General features: G+C 58.3%; 2 protein-coding genes across 2 annotated transcripts; both read right to left on the bottom strand.

The window, feature by feature from the left end:
* Positions 1-822: 822 nt before the first annotated feature.
* On the bottom strand, positions 823-8,189 carry LGALS4 (galectin 4). The gene is made up of 10 exons (XM_074937302.1): positions 8,145-8,189; positions 6,037-6,125; positions 4,594-4,798; positions 3,720-3,854; positions 3,288-3,317; positions 2,813-2,854; positions 2,397-2,426; positions 1,872-1,960; positions 1,284-1,449; positions 823-969 (listed from the first exon to the last, which is right to left on the bottom strand). Exons 1-10 carry the CDS (start codon positions 8,187-8,189, stop codon positions 823-825), a joined length of 978 nt encoding a protein of 325 aa, XP_074793403.1.
* Positions 8,190-12,405: 4,216 nt separating this feature from the next.
* ECH1 (enoyl-CoA hydratase 1) lies at positions 12,406-24,489 on the bottom strand. The gene is made up of 10 exons (XM_074937383.1): positions 24,357-24,489; positions 20,836-21,013; positions 19,272-19,360; positions 18,653-18,777; positions 17,350-17,398; positions 16,543-16,607; positions 14,503-14,573; positions 13,724-13,795; positions 13,034-13,184; positions 12,406-12,605 (listed from the first exon to the last, which is right to left on the bottom strand). The coding sequence occupies exons 1-10, from the start codon at positions 24,406-24,408 to the stop codon at positions 12,501-12,503; spliced, it is 957 nt and encodes a 318-aa protein (XP_074793484.1). The 5' UTR covers positions 24,409-24,489; the 3' UTR covers positions 12,406-12,500.
* Positions 24,490-24,742: the final 253 nt, after the last annotated feature.

Genomic DNA, 24,742 nt, shown 5'->3' on the forward strand with positions numbered 1-24,742 from the left:
GGAGCTGAGCTTTGGGCCCCAGAGCTGCAGCAACGGGGGCGGGGGGCTTTTGGTCTGTGCTCCCAGTGGAGCAGAAAGTGCCCGTCCCCCCCATGGAGGGAGGTGACCCCGGCAGGAAACGGGTCGGCTCCTGAGAAGAGCTGCAGAGCTGGTGAGTGGAGGGCTCCAGGCTGCTAAAATAGGGGGGAGGCAGGAGCAGGGGACTTGGGCGTCCTTGGTCCTGTTTTTAACCCCGATGGGTTGGTGCAGCCCGACCCGTTCCAAAGGCGAAGCGTGGGGGGACGGGGAGAGCCAGGTGGGGCGGGCGGGCTGCGGGGGAGTGAGGTTGCCGGCTGGGGAATGGGGTTTGTAGGGCTTGGCTGTAGGGTGGCTCGAGTCAGCTGGGCAGGGTGTGAGCGGGTGGGGGGCTTCTGGCAAGGGGGAGGGTTGCTGTGGGGCATCAGGGAGGGGGTTTCCTGGTACCAGAGGAGGGGTCGGGGGTAGACTGGGAGGCTTAATTTGGTGATGTTTGCCAGGCTCTGAGTGGGCGGCCTGGGAAAGGGCAGGGTCAGAGGGTCATTGTAACATCACAACGGTTCCCTGCGCGGGCCTCAAACTCAGCTCCACCTGGAGGAGAGTCCCCAGCAGCTGTGAGCAGGGGGGGGGTCTATGACACACAGGGGAGAGGCGCCGATTCCACCCCGCGGCAGGCGGTGCGGGGAGGGGAAGGCAGCTGACACAACAGCATCGTTGCGTGAACCAGAGTAGTTTATTGGGTCTGCGATGCCAGCCGGGGGGGGGCAGCGCTGTGTGTCCCCCCCGTGCTGGGCGGCAGGGCCAGGCTCAGAACTGGACGTAGGACAGGGCCACGTCGCCGTTGATCTCCAGCGTGTCGATCTGCTGGAAGTTGTGGAAACGGTGGTTGTAATTGAAGAGCGGCTGCCCGTTGGCGAAGACCTTGAAACGTCTGTTCCCACAGCGGACGGAGAGCTGGGGAAGGAGGGAAGAGCGGCCGTGAGACGGACCCAACGGGGACAGCCGAGAAGGAGCTGACCCTTTATGGGACCAGGCAGGCAACATGGGTGAGTGGAGACCGTGCTGCCAGAGAATCCCCATTCGCTGCTAACTGTATAGGGGCTATGACACACAGACATGCAGTTCTGATGCCATCCAGCAGAGGGCAGCATCACACGCGCACACACTCTCTCTCTACTCTAGAAGACCCTGGGCTTGAGCTAAAGGAGAATCCCCATTCGCTGCTAGCAGGAAAGGGCGTATGACACACAGACGAGGAGTTTACTCACATCAAAGTACTGGCCAGGCTGGAAGGGGTTGTGAGGCAGCTCTCGCTCCTCTGAGCCCCACTGCCCATTCAGGAAGCTGTTCCTGACCACGGTCTTCTCGTTCAGGCGAGGGTTAATATGCAGGGCGATATCCTTGGAGTAGCCCATCTTGAAGTTGATTCTGAAGCTGGGGAGGAAAAGAACCAGTGAAGCTGGAGGCTAGTGGGTGGGGGGGACGGGGGTCATCTGCCCTTGAGTGGGGTGTGGCTTTGGGGGAGGGGGGCAGGGCTGGACATACAAGCCAGCTGAACCTGTGGCCAGATATACAACGCCACTGCACTTGGATGGGAGAAGCCTAGTCTGGGCTAGAAAGCACGGCCTCAGGGTTGGAGCACAGGGCTGGGAGCCAGGACTCCTGGGTTCTATCCCCAGCTCTGGGAGGGGAGTGGGGTCTAGGGGTTACAGCAGGGGGGGCTGGGAGCCAGGACTCCTGACTTCTATCATCAGCTCTGTGCAGAGTCACCATGAGACCTGGGGGTGGGGAAAGTCACTTCCCCCCCTGCTGGTGCCTCAGTTTCCCCTGCTGACAGCAGTGCCATAGCTACATACCTCTTAGCGCCCTGCGGGACTAATCCTTTCACCACCACTGTCTTCTTGGATGTCAGCCCGCCTGGGATGTTAGCCACGTAGGGGACTTGCTGCAAGAGAATGGAGACCTCCCGGCTAGAATGGTCGTGTCCGGTGCTGGGGTGAGGAGCGTCCCAGATGTGTGGCAGGGAAGTGGCTCAGTGGGGGCGCTCTCCCCTCAGAGTCAGTGCAGACCCCCGTGGAGCACTAGAGGGTGCTGGTGGGGCCCCGGATTTGGATACAGGGGTGCTAACGCAGTGCCCAGGTAATCCTGCGTCCCAAACCTCCCCCGCAGGTCCAGCCGAACGGGGGAAGTGAGATGGGCGGGGGGGGAGGGGCTTTCTTCCTGCCACCAGCTTCGTTCAGCGTGGCTCTTGGCCAGCTGGCACGTTCCACCCCAGAGGTGGCTGCACTCCGGGGCTGGGGGAAGAGTTGTGGGAGAAACCATCAGGTGGCTTTGTTGCGGGTGCGAAAGGGCAGAGAAAACCCCAAGTCTGCTGCACTTACCGGGTGAAAGGAAGCGGGGCCAGCCATCATCTGTGGGGCAGAGAAATCCAGGAGTTATTAATCTGGCCAGCCGTGGTGTGGCCCAAACCTCCCTCCCTAAGGCCTTGGGGGTGTCTCCGTCCCTGTGGTCCACAGAACTGGCCGTCACCTGATGGCTCCTCTCTAGTTTTCCAGGAAATATCTGGCCTTTCCTTAGCTAAAATCCTCCCTAGCCCAGCAGTTGCCAGTTGGATACAGGATTTGCCTCCACTTCCCGTCTTAAACTGCTGTGTAGAATTGCAGTGCAGCCATTAAATGGTAGCTGCACCCCACCCCAGAGGTGGCCGCATCTCAGCGCTGGGCTTTACAAACCGTTCTCAGTAATAAGAGGGTGTTTATCAGGGAATTTCTTCCTCCCCGGGCCCCAGTGTACTTACCGGCAGGCTTGTGGGTGGCGGAGGCATATTTGGCTGCATGCCCTGAGAGAGAGAGACAATATAAGGGGGGTTACAGGGTCTGAGGCTGCAGGGTTGGAATTGCTCTCCTTAGAGAAGCCTGGGTGAGCTGGGGCCGTGGCTCTGATCCAGGGAGGAGTGGGGCCGGGGATCCTGGCTAGAGGGGCCCATAGTATCTCTGCTCCCCAGGGGAAGTGGCTGCTCAGCAGAGGGAAGGTCCCTGTGACTCTTCTTTGTGTGTGTGGGGGAGGGGGGAAGGACCCCGTGCAGGCCCCCCGGTCACCCCCTCTGGGCTTGTCACACTGCGGCAGGCGAGGGACTGCGTGGGGGCCCAGCGAAGCCCTGCTGGCTTGTGGGGTGGCGTGTAGCTGCGACAGTGGACTGGGTGCCCCCGAGTTGCCCACCCTGAGCTGGCATCTCCCCCAGCCCCGGGCAGGTGGGTCTCCTGGGTACTTACAAGCATCCCGGGTTGCGGGTAATACATCCCCTGCAGGAAGGAAACAAGTGTGACACTGGGCACAGAGAGGGGAGAGGTATTGTCGAGCCCGGTCTCCTGGATTGTCTCCCCAGCTCTGGGAGGGAAGTGGGGTCTAGTCGTTAGAGCAGGCAGGGGCTGGGAGCTAGGACTCCTGGGTTCTATCCCCAGCTCTGGGAGGGGAGTGAGGTCTAATGGTTAGAGCAGAGGGGACTGGGGGCCAGGACTCCTGGGTTCTATCCCCAGCCCTCCTACCGTCCAAGCTCTCAGCTTTTCCCCTGAACCATCCCATGCGCTAGCGATTTGGCTGTGGGGCCGGCGCTGTGCGTGAGTGTCAAAGTCCCGCATCCCCCTGGGGAAGGCCTGTCCCCTGTCTCCACCACCCATGTGCACCCCCACCCCCTGGTCACTCACCCCGCCCCCCATCATGCCCCCTCCGATGACGTTGAGCGACTGCAACTCGAGGTCCCCGTCCACGTCGACGACCTGCACGTGCTCGGGTGGGATGCGGTGCCGGAACTCGTAGCAGGGGGTCCTGTTCACCATGATCTGGGGTGTGAGACGGGCAGCATCAGGACCTGGCCCCCCACCCCACCCCTCGCGGAGCAGAAGAGCCTCTCTGGGTGGGGGAGGGGAGACCTGATCTCTTGGGGTTCACCCTGGGAATACAGGGGGGATGGCTGCCAAGCAGACTCTGGGGATCAGCTGCTGATGTAGGAATTGGGGGGGGGGTCTATTCTCCCCAGCCCCTCTGGCTTCCTTCTGACCCCTGCTGGCAGGGCCCGGCTCACAGGCAGGGGGGGCCAGATTGGGTGGGGCAGGAAATTGGGGGTGAGGCCTCCTGGCCCCCACGTTAGAGAGCAGGTGTTGGGATGTGTTTTGGGGGGAACAATTCCCCCTTTCAAAGCCATCTGATTCCCCCCACCCAGATGGGGGGAGCGGGGTGTCACCCTCCACCCCTTTTCCCAGGCCATTGGGGAGCAGCCCCCAGCCCGCTGGCTTGGAACATTCAATTGCAGATGGGGTATCGTGCCCCCCCCCATTTGACCCCATCCTCTTGATCCAGTGGGGCCCACCCTCCCCATGGGTTTCTCCCCACCCCCCACATTTCCCCTGCCACAAATGGGGGATCGCTCCAATGGCTTATTATCCCTCTGCCCCCAATTCAGAATGTGGCCATCCACAGGCCCCCTGCCCCCCAATATCCCTTGTGCCTCCCACAGGCCTCCCCATACCCCTTCCCCCCACCCCGATATCCCTTGTGCCCCTCCCCCGCATCCCACCCCACCTGGTAGCCCTCGGGGGTGATGGTGAAGAGCAGCTCGAAGGGCTCCCCCTTGTGGAAGGGCATGTTGTGCTTGTGCTCCTCCTTGGCCCACTTGCCCTGCTGGAAGCTGTTGAGGACGATCTTGTCCCCGCTGTCGAAGCGGGGGTTGAAGTGCAGGGCGATATCGGCCCCCTTCTGCTGGCCACAGGAGAAATTCACGCGGAACCTGGGGGGGGGTGGGGGTGAGTGAGCTGCGGGGGGTGGGGGTCACGGATCCCACCCCCTGCGTCGAACGTCTAAATCCAGACGGGCTGTTTTCCTAACGGATCCGCTCCAGGAGTTACCTCTGGCCTGGGTTATCCCGGGGGTCAGACTAGCTGACCCCCGCGGTCCCTTCCGGCCTGGCTGCAGCTCTTACAAAGAGCTGGGCGCCCCGCTGGGGACCTCGTCCGCCGGCCGGGCACGGGCAGGTGGGGAACAGGCGCCGCGCAGGGGGGCTGGGCTGCGGGGAGCGGACTGCCAAGGAGATGGAGAGGGCTGGGGGAGTCTGGCCCAGCTGCAGGCTGTGGGGGGGGGGAATCGGGTCCCTGGCTATCAATACCTGGGTGGGGGGAGCAGCTGAGACCCAGGGTTGGCTCAAGGGGAAATGGGCCTGGCAAAAAATTGCAACTGGAAATTCAGAAGGTTTCTAGCCATCTAGCTGCACTGCTGACCCCTCCTGGGTGGACTTGGGGCTGCTGGGCTGTGTGTCATAGGCCCTATATTGCCGAGTTCAAGGTGCTGGAGCAGAGAGGGGCTGAGTCCTGTTCCCGTGAGGGGAGGAGCTTGCCCTCTTGTGAAGGAGGGATCCGCACCTTCCCCCCGTGGGGGAGGGGCAGTCGCTGCGGGGAGGGGGTCAAGGGACCTCCCCCTCTCCCCAAAGAGGGAATGGGGTGGTAATGTGAGGCAAATGCCCCAAACCAGGGGCCGGTAGCCAGATCTAACTGGCCCGCAGCAGCTCCGAGCAGCGATGGGTCCTGGGGGGGTGACTTTCTGGAGTGGCACCTCCCCCCCCCCCCCCCCAGCGTAGGGGTGTGTCAGGTGTACACGCTGCACATTCTGGTGCAGGCCCTCGGATCCGATCCCCTTTCACCCCGTCTCCCCTCCTTGCTCGGCCGGGAGCTCCGGGCCTTTCCCCCACATTCCTCTGTCGGCAGGTTCCTGTTTCTCTGGTTTAATGAGCCACAAGCCCAAGGTCATCACCCTTGTTAAACGTCCCGCCGTGCTTTTTGCTGCATCCTGGCCAAACTGGACCCGTCTGCCTCTCAAGATCCCCTCCCCTGGGTGACTCTGCTCCTTACTGCCTGTTCCACCCCAGAGGCGGCTGCATCTCTGCACTGGGGGAGAGATCCCTGTATAACCAGCTCCCGTGCCCCACATGAGCCCAGCTGTCCCCCTCGCCTCCCCCACTGCCCGAAGTGTTACCTCTTGGTGTGATGGGGCACCGTGCCCTGAACGTAGATGGACATCCCAGGCCGCAGCCCCCCGACGATGGGGGTGGCATGAGGGAGGGGCTGAGAGATGGGGAAGGAGAGAAGATGCTGAGGGGGGAATTGACCGGTGACACTGCCGAACCCATAGACACACAGTGCTGGGTGCCAGTCCCCCCCACTGCCTGCTCCTGGCTGCTTTAGGGATGCTGGGGGGATTGCCCCCCTCCACTGCCCTCTAGCCTCGCCTCTCCCTGATTTGCCTGCCCTGGGGCTGGGATCTGACCAGAGCCCCTTCAGGAACCAGGCCGGGGCTCCAGGCCGCAGCAGGGCCTGGGGAAACTGATCGCTTTGCAGGAGGAGTCTGGGGGGACACATGGCCCCTTTAACATGCTCCTTGGCTAGCAGCATTCCCCCCACCCCAAACCAACTGGGGGGGGTCGGGGACACAACCCAGCCTGCAAGCTCTGACTTTTCTGCGGCTGATTCTAGTTAGCGGGCGTCTGTACCGCCCTTTGGGATCCTCGGGGAAAGGAGCCATGGAGGGACCGTACGTTAGTTATTAATGGATCCCACCCCACCGGTGAACTGGATGGGACCGCCCAGGGCTCCGGCTGGGCTGGCTGAGAAACACACAAGGGATCGGGCGGGTTTCCCATGCCCCGGGCCTCGCCCCATCCTAACCCCCCTCGCCCCTGGGCTCTTAGCCAGGTGCCTTCCAGAGTGGATCCCGCAGGTCCCGGGGGAAAAGCCGGCTGGCTGGTGGGGACGGGATCCGAGCAGAGCCGGTGTCCGTCGGCAGGCTATGGGAATCTCTGCTGTTTGGTGAGCTGAGCAACCTGTCCCCGGGGTGAGTCTAGAACGTTCCCACCCCAGCCCCCCCTGCAGCTCATCTGCCCCAGCGTCCTCACCCCCACGGGGGCCCCTCTGTTTGTTTTTGCCTTGGTGGCATCAGATCTCGGGCAGGTACCGATCCCGGCTGCCCATGCCTGCCAGCTGCTGTCTGTCGGCATCTCGGCGCAGGGTGTAAATTACACATCGGTTTGGGGGATTTTCCCATGGTGTAACTGACCCACCAAGAGATGGGGCCGGCAACTAACCAGAGTGCCAGACGAGGGGTGCCTTCCCTGAGCGGGGAAGCAGAATCAGGCCCCTGCTCGCCACCAGCCAGCTGGGAAACTTTCCAGTGTTGCCAGCCAGGCGACCCCGAGACCCAGCCATGCATTAGGGGGCAGGGGGGCCGGATGCAGCTAGCCGAGGGGGAGGGCTGTCTTGCTGGATATCAGTAGCCACCGTCCATCCAGGGGCCAGCCGGGTGTAAACCTGCAGCGACTCCACCAGCTTTGGAGACGCCACTGGATTCATGCTGGTCGTAATGGAGATCGAAGTTATTTAGGTGCCCAACTCCCATGGGTTTCAATAGGAGTTAGGCGCCTAAATTGAACATGGGCCTCGTTGTGCTTCTTTTACTGAGCTGAGCTGCTGCCGTTTCACGATGCCTAGGAGAGATTTGGCCAACGGGCCGGTGAACGAGGGGACGCGCAGGGCCGTGGGCCTAGCGAGATTCAACCGAGTCTGTGGGGCCAGGCGTAGGGTTTGTGTGAAAAATGTCACACCCGGTGCCCGACCTTGCACCCGCTTGGTGGAGCCCTCCGGTGGTGGGTTCGGCCAGAGCTGGGTACCTTCTTTAAGAGGCCATGCAACTGTCTCTGGGGAGCAGCGGGTGCGACAGGCACCCCCGAGCTAGGCTGAAGCAAATTCTCTGCCAATGGAATCGGATCGGCCTGAAATTTGCTCAGATGGGGCTGGGGCCCGGGGAGGGTCCGTATTCAAAGTGGTTGGAACGAGGGGCTCCAGGGGGGAGGGGGCGTTAAAAATACAGACTTCGCCCTTGGGTGCGAAACGGCTCCAAGCGGTGCCGTGCTCCCAGAGGGCAAACAGGTCAGCTCGGGCGAACAGCAGCATGGAAATCTTTCTGGGCCTGCCACTTGCTCTCCTCCGCTCAGTGCTGTTCCCTTCCTTTGCTATGTTCCTGGCTGGCTGCGGGGGGCCTGGGGGAGCCCAGAGCCATGCCGCGGGGTGTGTGTGGGGGGTGACACTTACCGGGTTGTAGATGGGCTGGTAGCCGGGTGCAGGGACGTAGGCCATCGGGGCGCTGGGGTCTCTCCCTGTGCAGCGAATGGGCAGGGCGGAGCACAGGGAGAGGAGCAAGCGGAGGGAAGGGAGTTTATAATCCTGGATTGGGAGGCGGGGCGGCCAGGCCACTCGGCCGGCCTCCGCCCACCTGCCCAGGAGAGGTGTCGCCCTGCCCAGCCGCACCCAGCTCCGTGGAGAATCCTCATTTTGAGTGGAAATGGCAAAGCCAGATTTCTGATGATCTAGTGGTTGAAGCTGGGGATGGGGAGGGCTGGGAGGCAGGACTCCTGGGTCCCATTCCTAGTCTGGTAGGAGATGGGTTAGGGCAAAAGGGGTTGAGAGTCCGGACTCCTGGGTTCCATCCCCAGCTGTAGGAGGGATTGGGGTCCGGTGGTTAAAGCGGGGTGGGGGGCTGGAGCCAGGACTCCTGGGTTCTATTCTGGAATTGTTCACCCCACAACGTGACTGGAGCAGAGCCCCTGTCCAGTGTCACATGTGCTCTGTAACCATGGAGCTGGGCCAGTCGGTTTCCCCTCGCGTTCCTGGTGACATCCCCCTTGTGGTGACTGGGCCCTGCAGAGTGGGGTGGGGATGTGGGGGTCTAGTGGTTAGAGCAGGGGGGCTGGGAGCCAGGACTCCTGGGTTCTATCCCCAGCTCTTGCTCACAGATTTTCCATTGACCCAATCCCAGGGCTGACAGCTTAGATTGGGGGAGTGGGGGTGGTGCTGGGCAGGACTCAGCTGTGCCCCTCCTTGGCTTAGGCCTAGGGTTGCCAATCTTCCAGGATTGTCCTAGAGTCTCCAGGAATTAGGGTCACCTTTAATGGCATGTGACGAGACCTCCAGGAATACGTCCAGCCAAAATTGGCAGCCCTGCTTTGGGCCGATCCTTTTCCCTCTCCGTGCCCGCATTTCTCCCCCACCATGAGAGCAGCTGATCCCAGAGTCCTGGGCTCAGGGGGCACCTGCAGCTTAGGAAAGGCAAAGGGCCGGGCACTGGGCTGCATGTCCAGCTGGAGGCGAAGGTCCAGCCATCATTGGAGCCAGCACATGGGTAGCGGGTGACCTGGCTTGGAGCTGGGGTGCTGGCACAAGGCAGGGGATCTGGGTCTGGGGGAGCAGAGGAGGGGACTCGCTGCAGGAGACCAGGGGAGGGCTGGGCACGGCTCCTCCCGGTGCCCTTTCCCCCAGGAGGTGCAGCTCTCCAGAGAGCCGTGCCCAGATGACAGATGGGTGCCGGCCCGGGGCTTTGTTTGCTGAGGAGGGGAGCGTCCCTGTCTGACCGTGGGTGGCTGGCTCAGCACGGCAGAAAGCAAACACGGGGGGCAGAGGGGGTGCAGCAGAAGGGGAGGGACTGGTTTCCTCATTCCTAAGCATTGTGGCGGGGCCCCTCGACCCTGTGCACGAGGGAGGCTGTGGCGTTGGTGTTTCGGATTCTGTGGTTACCAAGGCCAGATCCCGGGCCCTGCCCACTCCCCCACGGAGCCAGTTCCCTGGAGCTGCGCTGGGATGGGCAAACTCTGCTCAGATCAGGGCAGGCTGAGCAGAGGGCGGGGAGCCGGGAACCCCAGCCGTCCTGTGCCAGTTCCCCAGGGGCGATGTTCTTACGGGACTTGGCACTGGTGTTAGGGCAGCACCTGGGGCCCACCCTTCCCACGATGGGGCTTCATTGGGCCGGGCGCTGCAAAGACCCAGCATGAGGGACGGGGGTCAGGTCTGGCGTTATGAGTGTTGTGCTTATTATGTGTATTACGGTAGCAGGTGAAATCCAGGCCCCATTGTGCTCCCAGTCTGAATCATTAATGAAGGGGAGGGGAAACTGAGGCACAGAGAGACATGACTTGCCCAAGGTATGAATAGACCCCAGGCGTCCTGATTCCCAGTGCTGGCGACTGCCTCCCTGTGGGCAGGCTGAGAATTAAGTCCCATGCTCTCAGCCCGCTTGCGGGGGTGGCGGGGGTGGGGGAGACCAGGGCCCTGGGTCACTCCCCACCCCCAGCTCCGGCTGGAGTGGGGGCCGACCAAGTCCAGGCCATTCATGCAGGCTGGCACAGGTCAGAGTCTCTTCCGAGGGCTGAGCCTTCCCGCACAGCAGGGGAAGAGGTACAGACGGGACGGTGCCGCGGAGCCGCATCACACCAGCCCAGGCCGGAGGAAGTTTAGCCCCAGGTTGCAGGGTGCCACCTTGGAAGGAGGGTGACTGGCCTGACCTCAGCTGTCCCCCAGGCACCGAACCCAATAGCCTTTCCTCGTCCTAGCCTTCACTGCTGTTTGCTCAGCCTGCAGGCCAATGCCACGCAGCTAATTTAAATGGGCCAGAGGACAGGCCAACAGAGATGGGGCGGTTGGAAGAGCCAGCGCCCCTTGGCTCTGTGCCCCATCCCCACCCCTCCCCACCCAGAGCTCTCCGAGGAGTTGGGTTTTATGGGCTGATTGCTCGTTATGTTGGGTGGGAGGGTAGCAAAGGTCACAGCTGACTAGGGCAGGGTCTGTGGGTGTGTGGGAGTCGGCCTTACAGGCCCCTGCGACATCGGCGAGCGGTGGTGCCGAGAGAACATTTTCAGCTGCAAAAATGCAGATTTGGCGACCGTGGAATTTGCGTCGGTTTCGCCAGATGGGTCGGGGTGAAAAAAACCACTCCCCCCAAAAGGCTGGTGAATCGCTTCCATTTGCCACATCCTCCTGTTTAAACCAAGCAAGCCAACCCCCTCCCCCCCACTTCCAACAGGAGGAAAAAACCAGCTCAGTATTTTTGCTGCCCTGAAGCTTTTTAAAGCTTTTCAATGCAGCAAAAGGTCAGCCCCATGAATTGGTGGGTCAACCCCAAGGGGAAACCTCAGAGCTGCGCCAGCTCTGGCGATCACAGTGCACGTGGGCGGCGCCAGCCTGGATGGCTCATGGACTTCAGCACCAGTGGGAGTCCAGGAGCGCTCCGTGCCAAGGAGCAGCGGGTGCATCACAAGGCTCCCTGGCGCTGCTCTTGCCCTACTGGGCGCTTACGGTCTTGGCGGAAAGCCTGTGGCAGATGGGGCATCGTACAGGAAACGTGCGAGACGTGTTGTCTGTAGGTCTGTGCGTTTGGGGTGCACAGACACCTGTCAGGCATCAGGTACAGCCCCCGTCCCGCTCTCAGGCCGCTCCTGTGCCAATTTCACAACGGTCACCCACTGCCAAGCGAAGCAAAACTGCAGGGAGTAAAGCCAATGAACTGCAGGAGCTATAACTGGGGGGTGTGCAGCAGTTCTTCCCTCCCCCGTTATCCTTCCCCCAGGCTGGTTACTGGGTTCGTTTCGGGAAAGGGGGCTCACCGCCAGGCGTGGCTGACACTGGTGGAAGGACCGTGGGCGGAGGAGCTGGGGTTATGCTCGTACACAGACTCGTTGCTGCCAAGCTTGCGGCTTACCGGCCACTGAAGCCGTTTGTTAAATAAACGTGGCCTTGTTTTCACTACAACCCCCCCGCGGTGCTATGTGTTCAGGGGTGCGGCTTTCGATGGTGTAAGGAGCAAGGGCTGGCACCTGTTCCCGTGGGAACAGTGGGGATGGTAGGTCTGTGAGCAGCCCGGGGCTGGACACTCCAAACTCTCAACGTCTCCTTGGAAAGTGCCCATCTCTGGCCGGGGTGGGGTGTGGCCCATGGAGACAGGGAGCTGACCCTGGCAAGGACCCACAAGGCTCCCTCATGCTAAGGGCAGGTGGGAGCGAGTTGCCTCTGTACTCTGGGACGCATCAAACCCCCTTTCCCCTGGCGGGCTCCCCTCCCACCAGCCCCCTGCTTTAGCTCTGGTGCCTGAGCCAGCAGCAAGGGGGCAGAGAGCACCTGCTGTATGGCCAAGGCCAGGGCAGGGTAAGCCCTACTGCTCCCCTGGGACTGGTGCCCCCCATCTATACCCCCTCCTAGGGGCAGCATCACTCACACCCCACTTCAGCCTCTGCCTAGCATAGACCTGAGAGTCCCGCCTTCCCCCTCCACCACCTTGGGGGCAGAAAGAGGAGGTCCCGCCTTCCCCCTCCACCACCTGGGGTGGCTATTCCCTGCCTTAGCCTCTGCCCCTTGCCACTTTCCAGCTGCCACCTTGGGCTCCCTTTCTCCCATGCTGCCTAGTTCAAACCCTGGACCCCTCGGCAGTGAGCCCCAGACCTCATGCAGCAGAGGGCAGGTTTGCTTGATTTCAGTTTATTAATAACTCAGCTCTGGGTTCATCTCATTGGTGGCTTTTTCTGCTATGAATCAAGCTTTAGGGGCCAGCGCAGGCCCCGCGGCCTGACCCAGAAGGGGGGCACACTAAAGGCACTGTGGGCGAACAGTCCGATTGAGCCGCAGCTACATCTTGGAGTACACGATGTCCTTGGTGCCCTTCTTCTCCATGGCAGCCTGAGCAGATTTCATGAGGTCCTCGGTCTGCAGCATGCTCATGTTCCAGGTGGCCTGGGGGGAGGCACAGCAGGTAAAGGGGGGGCAGGAGAGCCACTGAGGGGAGGGAAATGCAATGGGCCTTTCCCTTCTAGCCACAGGAGGCCGCAGGCAGATTTCCAGGGCACAACTGCGTCTCAGGGGCTGGGATAGCAGGGGCTGCGGGCTGGGGTTGAGGGGCACCAGCAGAGCTCTGTGCGGGGAGCCTGTGGGCTGCGGGTTGGGAATGAGGGACACTGGCAGAGCTGTGGATAAGGAGCCTGGGGGTGCAGGTCAGCGTTAACACCGGCAGAGCTGTAGGTGGGGAGCCCAGGAGGCTGGAGATCTGGATTGAGGGGCACTGGCACAGCTGTGTGTGGGGAGCCCAGGGGCTGGGGGTTGGGAATGAGGGGCATCCGCAGAGCTGTGGGTCAGGGCTAGGGGGCAGCAGCTTGGGTGCTCACCATGTACCGCAGGCCCTCAGACACAGAGTGGTCCCTGGAGTACACTAGGTTGACCTTGGTGCCCTGCACGGCCACGGGGCTCTTGCCAGCGATGTCGGCCGCCAGCTCAAAGGCGCCCTCCAGCATGGCCTGCTTGTCCTGGAAAACCCGGCTGGAGAGAGGGGAGGAGCCATGCGACGCTAAGGCGGGTGCTCCGACCCCCAGAGCCGGGACACCACACCCCCCACCTTGCGGATGGGACAGAACCAGTTCGCAGCAGCAGGGTCTCCAGCCAATCGCAGTGCACATCACGACAGGGGGCATGGCCCAGACCCCTCCCAGTGGCTCTACCCCATAGACCCATGCAGGGGGGAAAGGAAGCCCTCAGCCTCATGGGCCTGTCTGCTCTCAGGAGCACGACCCCACTCCTCACGCGCTCAGGAATTGGGAGAAGGTGGAGTCACACGTAGGACGACTTGGTTCTATCCCCAGCTCTGGGAGGGGAGGGGAGTGGGATCTAGTAGTTGGGCAGCAGGGAGCCAGGACTCCTGGGTCTCCTCCCAAAACTGCCAGACTTAGGAGAAGCCCCCAACCCCTCTCTGTGCCTCCCTTTAGCCACCTGTGTGCTGGAGGCACAGGCTGCTTCGCCTCTGGAAGGGGGGGAGCGGGGGCATTCGCTCCCCTGGGTAACATGCTCATGGGGGCAGCTACCTGACCAGGCCGCTGCTCTCAGCTTCTGGAGCCATCATCTTGCGGGCAGTGAAGGCCAGTTCATTCACCAGGCTGGGGAGGGAGAGCACAGGGGCAGGTGTGGGTGTGACACACACACACACACACTACTCCCTCCCTGGGAGAGGCTGCACCTTGCCAGTTATGCTGTACAGATCCCTCCTCCACGTCTCCCCTCTCCCTCTGCCAGCACAGCAAGCCTGCAGCCCTGCCCTGCCGGAAACACAGCTACTCCCTGACACCCAGCCAGCTTCCAGGGGCGCTGGGCGGCCAGTGGGGAGCACTAGGTGCAGGAGAATGGATCCTAAATCCTCTTGCTCTTCAGCTGGGCCAGAGCTCCCTGCAGTCTCTCTAAGCGCCACAAGGTGCCATTCCTGCCTTGGGCTGTTCCCACTCCCCTCCCCAGCAAGGTCCCGTGGGCAAAGGCCACAGAGTGACACATGAGCCAGCCTAGAATGTGGCCAATTCAATTAAAGGAGCCTGGCCAGGCAAAGCCAGCAATGCTCGAATTGCAAGGCAAAGATGGGGTCAAAGGTGGAAACGACTCCCCACGATGGAGCGTGGGCCCGGAGGAGCGTGAAAGGGGCATTTTTCCAGGCACTGGTGCTCAGATTCTGTGGCACACAACATAACCCCCAGGGCTGTTAGCCTACCCACGAATTTGCCAGCTCTCCGTCAACTGACTGCCCCTTTTAATGAGGTTGGGGAGAATCCGGGCTCTGACCCATCCCCCACGTTTGAAACCGGCTGCAGGCACATACCTCTGGTTCCCGATGATCTTGGGCAAGCGCTGCAGCGTGCCCACATCTGCCGCCAGCCCGATATCCACCTCCTGCAAGGGGGGAGAGAAGGGCAGGGATCAGACACCCTCATGCCTAGACGCGAGGCAGAAGGGGCATCAGCTCACTGGGCCACACAACACAAGGGAGCTGTGCCATGGGGGCGGGGGGCAGGGTGTGTGTGATTCTGTTACCATGATCCGCGGGGAAACGGCCCGGCTACACAAAGGCAGCAGGGACGGAACCCAGGTCTTCAACCACAAATCTCTTCTGCCTCAGCTAAAAAACCCAGGTCTGCTGGCCAGGGCTGCAGAAGGCAACGTATGTGGCCCAGCCACCACCAGAGGGAGCCACGTGGAGCTGGGGTAAGGAAGGCAGCTGTAGTAATTGTTGCAGAGGGAAATGGCACATTTGCCAGCCAATCACTCTGCTTCTATCAGCCACCCCCTTTTTTGCCTTTGACAACATAAACTCTTCCAAACAGCAACTGTCTTGCTATATCTGTCCAGCACCCACTACCACAATCCTGAGATGGACTGAAAAGTGGGTTACAATTGTGATCTGTCACTTTAAATGTTCTGGGGTTTCCTGGTCCTGCTGGCAGGCCAGGGGGGCACTGTAGGAAAACGTGAGATCAGACTCAGTCAGCAAAGAGCCAGCACAGAGCAAACTTGGGTGAGCTGAGCCCCTCTGCCTCAGAGAGCAGCCTGCTTTGTCTTGCTCTGTTTTGGGGCGCTGGTGTGTTAGAGTTGTGAAGTCTAAGAAATAAAGTGTTTTGCAGCAACCTTCCAGCGAGAGCATTGTGTGTTTTTATTTAACTTCTGTGTGTGTATGCCACTAACATAACTAACGCATCATCACTAAGCTACAGAGTTGACATAAATGGGTTCTCTGGGCTACTGGTTCAGGCTCTCAGCATACTCAGGCATCAGTTCAAATTCCGAAGGGGTTTGGCAGAACCATGAAAGGCAACTGTGACTCAGGGACCTCTTGATGCCACCTGTGTCACACTGATCATTGTAATCATTGCAAGATTTAAGTACAGAAAATAGTGAGGAGTTAAATATATATGCTGAAAATTCTGTTTTTTCGGGCTATAGTTGTAAGCTGGTCACTCAACGTAGCGTGCCTTGAGACAAATGTCTCCAGACAGGGGATGGGAGACTCTTCTCTCACTGTGTGTCACACAATAGGCGTCTATTAGCATGCCAATGCCAGTGAAGAGCTGGCAGAGATGACAGAAGGAAATTAACAAGAAGAGGTAAACAGCGGGGGAAGAGAGGAGGTGCCCTGTTTTGAGGTGAACATCACAGGTCTGTTTTTGGTATATTTGGCATCTTTCACCTACGAAGTAAACTGGTTGAAAACACTGGGGTTACGCTATCTTATAGGAGACAGGGGGATGCCCTGTTAGTGAAAGGGAGGCTCTAAGAAGCCTTATAATTTTGTTTTATATGTAACTGTAGATGTATTCCAATCTTCTGACTTGCTAGCACTTGAATCTCTTTTTGACAAACTTATTCTCACTCTACGTAATTGTACTGAGTTGTACAAGCTGGAGTGTATTTCTCTTTTGGGAATAGTGGATCTGAGAGTTCTGCAAGCGTTCAGTGCTGCGGGGACTGGGGACTCCAGAGGGATGATCCGAGGGCTCAGGAGTTAGCGTGTGCCTATCACTACCTGTATAGAGAGAGCAGGGCCAGAGGCTGGCGGTTTCAGGGCGCTGATCCACAGACCAGACTGCCTCATGGTAAAGGCAGTTGGCAGCAAGGTGCCTGAAAACCCTGGATACCCCTGGGAAGCATCAAATGAGCTCGGATTCTGGAGGACAATTGCACAGCTGCGTAAATGCATTATATTCCGCGGTGTGGAAAACACAGAGCAGTGCTGCTGGCATGTTACAAGTAACAGAGCCAGAAAAGCACACCGCTGTCACCAGCATGCCCCAAAACTTGCTTAAAAAGCCAGCAACAATCAGATTTCTGCCCTCAAGGGAAGGGCGGCAGAGGGCCCAGGACATACCTTCACTTGGAACCATGCATCCTGGGTGCAATACCGGATATCACAGGCAGAGATCAGGTCGACACCTGCAAAGGGAACCGACAGTCATTCTGGTCCTGCTGCAACATTCCCACACCTCCACTTCCCTGTCCTTGTTCTCGCTCTCTCTGGTGCCAGGAGTCTCCAGGGAGATTCAGGCAAGGCTTCCCCTTGGGGCATCCCCTATACAGATGGGTGCATGGCACCCCCTAGTGCTGCACAGGGTTCAGTACTAACTCAGAGGGAAGGGTATCAGGGAGTAGCTGTGTTAGTCTGGATCTGTAAAAGCGGCAGAGAGTCCTGTGGCACCTTATAGACGAACAGACGTATTGGAGCATGAGCTTTCGTGGGTGAACACCCACTGCATGCATCCAACGAAACGGGTGTTCACCCACGAAAGCTGCTGCTCCAATACGTCTGTTCGTCTATAAGGTGCCACAGGACTCTCTGCCGCTTTTTCAGAGGGAAGGGTGCCCCCTACTGATTCACTGATATAACTGCTGGCTTTCTCCATGGCCCGATTCGATCCCTCACCTTGCTGTGAGGCTGCCAAGGAGTGTCAGTTCTGAGGGCAGTTTGGACGCCACTCTGCTGGGAGTTGAACCCTCATCGCACACAGGCTACAGAACAGCCAGCATCTTCGGTCCCTCACGGTCTGTGCCAGTTTAGAAACAGGGATCTAAGAGGTGAAAGGCTCCGCAGCCTATTGCTGATTCCAGCCCCTCTCACCCCCATGAGGAGCCCTGAGCTAACATAGCCCTGTCCCATTCCCAATCCGATGGGCCTCACCTCCCCCAATGCAGGCTCCGTGGACAGCAGCAATCACGGGCTTCGGACACTGGAAGAAAGCCAAGAGGACGTTCATCACAGAGGAGCCAAAGCAAATCAGCCCCTGCCCAGCTCAGAAACCCACTACTAAGGGTAGCAGGGACCCTGGCTCATCGGGGCTCCAGTCCCTTCTAAGCCCTGCTCTGTCCAGATGGGCCAGGTTCTTGCTCACATCCTGATTTCAGGGCTGACAGTGGGGCCACGAGAAGCTGGGGGTTGCAGGGAAGCCCTGATACAATGGGAGAAGGGCAGGTGTACACCACACACAAGGGCAGGAAACACTCCCCCAAGGAGGGTTGGTGCAGGGAGCTAGTGCTAGCCAGGGGCCAGGGAGGTAGAGCCAGGAAGATGCTGGGATGCAGTTCTTGGTGATCCCGGACATGTTACTGTTATTTGTGTTATCGTAGGGCCATGAGCTCTAGTCATGAACCAGGCCCCCATGGTGCTAGGCACTGTATATTTTTATTGCTGTTAGGTATATTACGGTAGCACCCAGGTGCCCAGTCATGGCCCAGCCCCCATTGTGCCAGGCGCTGTATATTTGTATTACTATTAGGGGTATTACAGTAGCATTGCCCCAACTTGTCGCACAAATATCTTGGGACCAACATGGCTACAACAATACTGTAAGCGACGAGTGATGAAATTTAAGAACGTATTATATGATCATGTTAAAGGAAGCATGCACAAAAGACTTTACAGCATAATAATTCTATATTTATACTTGCATTTTAAGATGAAACAACATTAAGGGGCAATTCATTTTTTTGATGAAGAAATTGATAAAGGCTTTTTTCTTCAGCTGTGCATGAAGCTTTCTATAAATTGGAAGCTACCCTATTTATAATGAATTCTAAGCTGATTAATATTAAATTTACTTTTTTTGCTATTATATTTAATTTCTGTACTCAGAGATGTTATTGGCTGTTAATAATATTATTTTAATCATCATTCGCATCAATGCAAATTTTGCGAACCATGTAAAAATTCCCCTTATACCACTTGTTAAAACGAAAACATATTGATGACCACGACCCGAGGTTGTGGCTGGAGTTTATTATACTTTTATACTTTTTATTTACTCCTCCTAACAAACTTAACTTTAGCTAGTCTGAAGCCTGAAGTTTAGGCTTTAAGGCCTGCTTTCTACTTGCATTTCCTACACACTTGATTAGCATAAGCAAACATTTCCCTCCTAGTCCACACCAGGCAAGAACAGCTTCCTGGCAGGACAGGTGCTTGTGTCCCTGCCGAGCTTCCTCACCCTCTCCAGCACAGTGAAGCTCTCCTGATACTCCCTGATCTGCTTGCGCATGTTCCACGCCTTGCGAGCTGTGTCATCCCCTTCCACCATCATGAACACGCTGCCCATCTCCATGAGGTCGATGCCTATGGCAGGGAGATGGGGGTAGGAGGGAAAAAAATCACACACACCCCTACTTCAATCACAAGAGTAACGATCAACCTCCCCGTATTCCTGTATGCCCAAATCTAGGGATCTGGACACTCAGCTGCTAAGACACTGACTGTTAGTGAGGTCAGGGCCCCCAGGGTCATACCCGAAACTGATGTTTCTCCTACCTGCCCCACCCAGGGGAGATGCATGGAGACTGGCCCAGGATGGCTTCTACTGGCCCGGCCCAGCAGGAGGTGATTCCTGGCTCAGACCAGAGTAGTCCTACCAGGGGGAGGCGATGCTGGGACTGGCCCAGGGCAGCTCCTAACCCCAAAAATGTCCGCTGAAAGAACCTCTTGCATAGTGACTGGTCACTATCGCAAGCCGGGAGCTGGCCTCTGGCCGGCAGGAAACCCACCCCATCTCCACAACACATAAGCCACTCATCCGAGGCTCCACCCGTGTCCAGCACATCGGGTTTCCTTACCAGCAGTGAATAGCTTCCCGGCACCCGACACCACCACCGCATGGCAGTCTGAGTCCTGGGCGATCTTGTTAAAACACTCCACCATCTCCCTGCAGGGATCAAAGCAACGGGAGATCAGCCAGGCTCTCGCTAGAGGAACAGTTACTTCAGCCATCCCAAAAAAATTACAAAAACCCTCACCCTTAATTCTTGAGAGCACCCAACCCCTGGGGCGAGAAGGGAGTTCAGACTCAGACCCATTGGCTGATCCACACATCAGTCCCCCCGGGCACCAGGCTGAGACCAAAGCAGCTCCAACAAGTTGTTGGATGTCAGCTGGGGACAAGGCTCTTACGGGGCAAAAAACAGTTGGCTTAGAGGATGGCACAGCACGAGCGCAAGAGAATCAAAACCACCTTTGTTTTTGATCTCTTGGGTGCTGTGGGATCAGAGACAGGTTAAAACGGGGGGATGGAAACATCCTGGCTCAGGGTGACGATGGTAAAGCATCAGCGACCCCAGCTAAGAACATCCTATCGGCAGCACCTCACCAGGAAACGTGCTGCTTTAGCAGAGGGCTTTATAGGCCAGCTGTGCGGAAAAGGAATCTGCGGCAGAGCCAGGAATCGAACCCAGGTCTTCTGAGCCCCAGCCCCTAACCACAAACCCTCCTTTCACCAGTCCTCTCCAGTTCACCAAGACTGCTCCCAGCCATTTCAGGAAATCAGCTGTGGCTTCTCCCAATACAGCTTCCTCCCATGACACATCCCCTCTTTCCAGGGTTTCTCAACCCATGGGTTGCAACTTGGGTGGTTAGAATGTGTCAAATGGCCAGGCGGGAGGCCTGTAGGGGGAGGGAGGGTGTCCTGCCCCCAGGGTGGGGTGGGAGGGTTGCAGAGCTTGCCATGCACGCATCCCACAATGGCAGTTCCAGTCCCGTGGGGCTAGCTGGGCACAGCTCCCCACTCTGAGCGCTGTTACATGGTGCACACTGTTGCAAGTTTGGCCCATCCACCTCTCCATCATGACAAAGGGGTGGTTGGGCCAAAGCTGAGTGGCGCTGCGTCCCCGTACCCCAGGTTGCCACACGGGGAGCAGAGCCGAGCCAGCCCTTTGAGACAGGAGCCACTGCTGTGGTACGCATGGTGTACTTAGTACGTACCACATTGGTGTGTATATTCTACAGCAAGGGTAAGAAATATGTAGTAGGCCAGATGTGGGGTTTTTTTTAGCACTACGGCTATTTACCGGGTTACGACAGGCCATCAAGGTTTACAAATGGATCCTAATCCCAGAATGGTTGAGAATCACTGGTCTCCAGTGCTGCCCCGCCCTGATGCTCTCACATTCGGCTCTGGGCTTACTGGGGCAGAAATCTGATTGAGATTTGACCCAGTTCACCCACCGCCCGGCAGAGCAACGTGTGCCGTCGACAGCACAAGAACAGCCAGCAACTGGCTGCTTCCCTTCCCTTGCTTGTTTTGTGTTGTCTAGGGATACAATCTAGCTGCAGAAGAGGGGGGCAGGAGGGGGAGCGCTAGAGGACCTCTCAAGGGCTCCTCCAGCCCAGCGTTCCTAGGATTACCTCCAGAACACTGCATTCATGGCATTCCGTTTGTCCGGCCGGTTCAGCTCCACGTGGAACACTTTCTCCCACACCCTGGACACCTTCAGAGTCTCATAGCTGTGAGATGCATGGGGCTGCTCTGGGGCTGACGACATGGCTCTGAAGCTAAGCAGTGGCTGAAACTGAGCGGACAGCTCTGGGAAAAGAGAAACATGGCCCATTAACATCAGGGATCCCAGGAAAGGAGAATTCCCGGGGGGTACTCGGCTGCACTATTAAATGGGGCAGAGACTGGTAAACGTAAGAGGAGCAGTACAGCCCAATGGATAGGGCACAGGGTTCTGTTCTTGGCTCTGCCACAGACCTCAAGCACATCCCTTTCCCCCATACCTCAGTTTCCCTTCCTACTCCTTGTCTATTTCATCTGTAAGCTCCGACACAGAGACTGTCTGCATATCGCACAGCACAAAGGGGCCTATGGGTACATTCAGCACTGACTGCTGTGGGAGCTGCTCTGGGCTTGGCCCTTTTGAAAGTCAGTGCCTGAGTCAGAATTTCACAGCCCAAATGGTGGAACCCAAGTTACAGTGTCACAGCCTCTGTTTTCCTTGCCACACAAAGATTAAGTTCAGTGCTGCCTCTAATGCTCAATGCATCTTGGCAGAGGCGAGGGTTTGGAAGAATAATTAACTAGGGAGCTACATGGAGATTGAGCAACACAGAGCACATAAGGAAGCTGGTGTAGTTTGAGAAAAGGAGGAGGGTGGGTTACATTTTTCCAGGTGGTGCTTGTTGAAATCTTCCTCTAGGTGTGGAATTTATTATGCAATTTTATTTACGCAGTGGTCCCTCTCCCCCAATTTTATCACAGAAAAAAACACCCAAACTTTTCTCAGTCCTTCCTAGGGGATCTCAAACCTCCACAACTTGGGCAGCTTTATTTGTATGTGAACGAGCAGACTGCTCCCCTGTTCATCTGCAGTGCCTTAATCCTCACCACCCACATGCAGGGGAGCAATTTTAGCTGCATTTGGCAAATTGGGCAAACTGAGGCATAAAGTGGGGAAGTGACTTGCAACATCTGGAAAGGGTTCAGAGTAGCAGCCGTGTTACTCTGTATCCGCAAAAAGAAAAGGAGTACTTGTGGCACCTTAGAGACTAAAGAGAACCCAGGAGTCCTAGCCCCACACCCCCCTTGATTCTAACCACTAGAACACACTCCCTCTCAGAGCTAAGAACTGAACCTGAGTCTCTACTCTCAGCCCCCTTGTTCTAACTACTGGACACCATTGTCCTCCCACAGCCAGGGACAGAACCCAGGAGTCCTGATTCCCACCTTCCTGCTCTAACCACTAGACACCACGCCCCTGCCAGAGCTGGGATAGAACCCAGGAGGCTTGACTCCTTGCCCTCCACTCTAACCATCCCTATCGGGGCCAGTTCTATCACCGACCTGTGCTGTGACCTCAGGCAAATCCCTTCCCCACTCTGCACCTCAGTTTCCCCAACTATAGAGCAAGGACACTGAGCTACTTCACAGGGCTGTGAGGCTGAATTCACTTGTGTCCACAAAGGGCTTTAGGATGTTTGGACAGAAGAGGTAAGAGAAGGGGGACATAAAACCCACTGCATTCCTGGGACAATACTCAACGCTGCACATCAGTGCGGTGCTATCTGAGACACAACCTTTCCCCTAGTGTCCTTTGAACAGGCTTTCGGAGTCTGGCTCATAAATAGCATGTTCACATTGGAGGGGCGGGGGAGAGAGATATTCAGATCTGTTTGCACTCAGAAGCAATTGGGCAACAGGTAACTCCTTGCCCAAGTCTTTCACCAGGGCCGAGCCTGGATGCTCAGGGCACCCTGCTTTGCCTCTGTTTGGAAAATGTTTTCTCCAGAAAGATTCCCACACACGTGCACCCAGCAGAAGCCCTGGGAATCAGAGCAGGTCCCAATCTAGCTATCTTCAGTAATTCTATGCCACCACCATGCCCTCCCTTCGCATCATGGTCTTGGACACCATCCGATGGTCCAGGGACATCTACATCGAACACATCACCGGCCACCAACAGTACCAGGAGGTGTGAGCCGGTACGACATCGTGCATCAACTATGGGAAAGGGACTGAGAGACTTTTTCCATTGGACCATATGAACTGGAACCATAAACTCACTGAACATTAAATCACACCAAATGAGGGTAAATCCATCCTCATCATCGTATCCACTCATTACACTCCACATCTGAACATAGCCATTATATGGACAACATACCCCCCTATCTCAACGTCTGTACTTTGACCCGTTAAACTTTTACCCCCAATCGGGCAGATTGCAGATTATGTACTCCTTATGCCACCCGTTCCTAAACCGAATTTCGCACCCCTTGATAACCTGCACCTTATTCCCTGATAACCAGAAACTTCTATGCTTAAACTCTGTACCGTTTTCTTTTTACTTCAACATCATCCTAATAAAATTATTAATTCTGAGCACTGCCCAATCCTGCAGTGAGCGAGGGCAGGGCTGGGCTAGTATTCCCATTGTACAACTGGGAAAACCGAGAGCTTGTCGACTCTTGAAACGCTTCGGGGCACAGCCGCAGCGCTTCGGCGTAGACATGACCGACGGCAGAGGTTCTCCCCTAGGCAGCCCACCTTCCGGAGAGGTGGCAGCTAGGTCAGCTGGCGAATTATCTACATATGGGGGAGTGGGGGGGTTAGGACGGTGTAACTGCATGGCTCGGGGAGTGGGGATTTTTCACACCGCTGCGCAACACAGCTGGGGGTCAACCTAAGTTTTTAGCGTCAGGCCAGGCCCGAGAAACGGTGCGAATAAGGGACTTGCCCCAGATCACACAGGGGGACCGGAGCGGGGTGGGAGGGGAGACCCTGAGCCGAGGGTCAAGGCCCGGCCCAGCACCTTAACCGCTGGTTCGTCCTTCCTCTCGAGGGCCCAGACCCGCCCGCTGATCCACGCAGACACCTGCCGACTTATTTCGAAGCGAGTCCGCCCGGGCTGCTTACAGCTCCCGCTGCCGGGCGCGGGTAGAACGGCGCCCAGCTCGCCGCCTCCGCAGGCCGCAAGAAGCAGGCCGAGGGCCTTGTGCCCGCTTTACAGGCGGGGAAACCGAGGCAGGGAGCGGGGTCGCCCAGGCCTGGGCTCCACCCCACCGGCTCCCCACTGCCTCGGTCAGACGCACCTACCTGTTCACCGGGGGGGGTGGGGGGGGCACATACACCCCTAGGGCGCCTCGAGCCCCCGGGGACCGGCGGCTGGGGGGGGGCTACATGAAATCGGGGGGGGGGGGCAGCAGGAGAGAACAAGATGCCCAGGAGGGGGGCAGGCCCCATGCCACGCCCAGGAGGGGGCGACCCTGGGCCCCCCCCAGGCTGAGAAGTGTGGGGGGGCTCCTAACCTGGGGGGGGCTGGACATGAGGGGGATTCGCCCCCCATGACTGACACGCCGAGGGGGGTCAGAGGTCAGGGTGCGGGGGGGGTCAGAGGTCAGGGAGGGGTCAGAGCGTCCCGGTCCCTCACGTCTCCTCAGCAGCCCCCTCAGGACGGAGCCAGCAACCGCCGCCGCCGCCATCGAAGGCTCCCGCGCTGCGGCCGCTACCAGCCGCGTCACGGGCAGCGCAGCAGCCGAGCCCCGCCCCCGCCCTGCGTCACCGGACGCGAAGCCCCGCCCCCGCCGCCATTTTAACTAATGGCACACCGAAGGAAAGATGGCGGCCCGTTCTCAGCCCCCCCCCCTCCTTCCGCCATGATACCCAGCGAGGCGGAAGTGCCCAATCCGCCATGACACCCAGCGAGGCGGAAGTGGCACCCAACAACTGCTACAGAGGCCCATGGGGGAGCTGCAGGAGGCTCCCCAGGGGAGGGGAAGGGAGGTGGCGGTGCCATACAGCCCCTGCAGCATGGGA

Source organism: Natator depressus, chromosome 23 (assembly GCF_965152275.1).
Source record: "Natator depressus isolate rNatDep1 chromosome 23, rNatDep2.hap1, whole genome shotgun sequence".
Classification (NCBI taxonomy): domain Eukaryota; kingdom Metazoa; phylum Chordata; order Testudines; family Cheloniidae; genus Natator; species Natator depressus.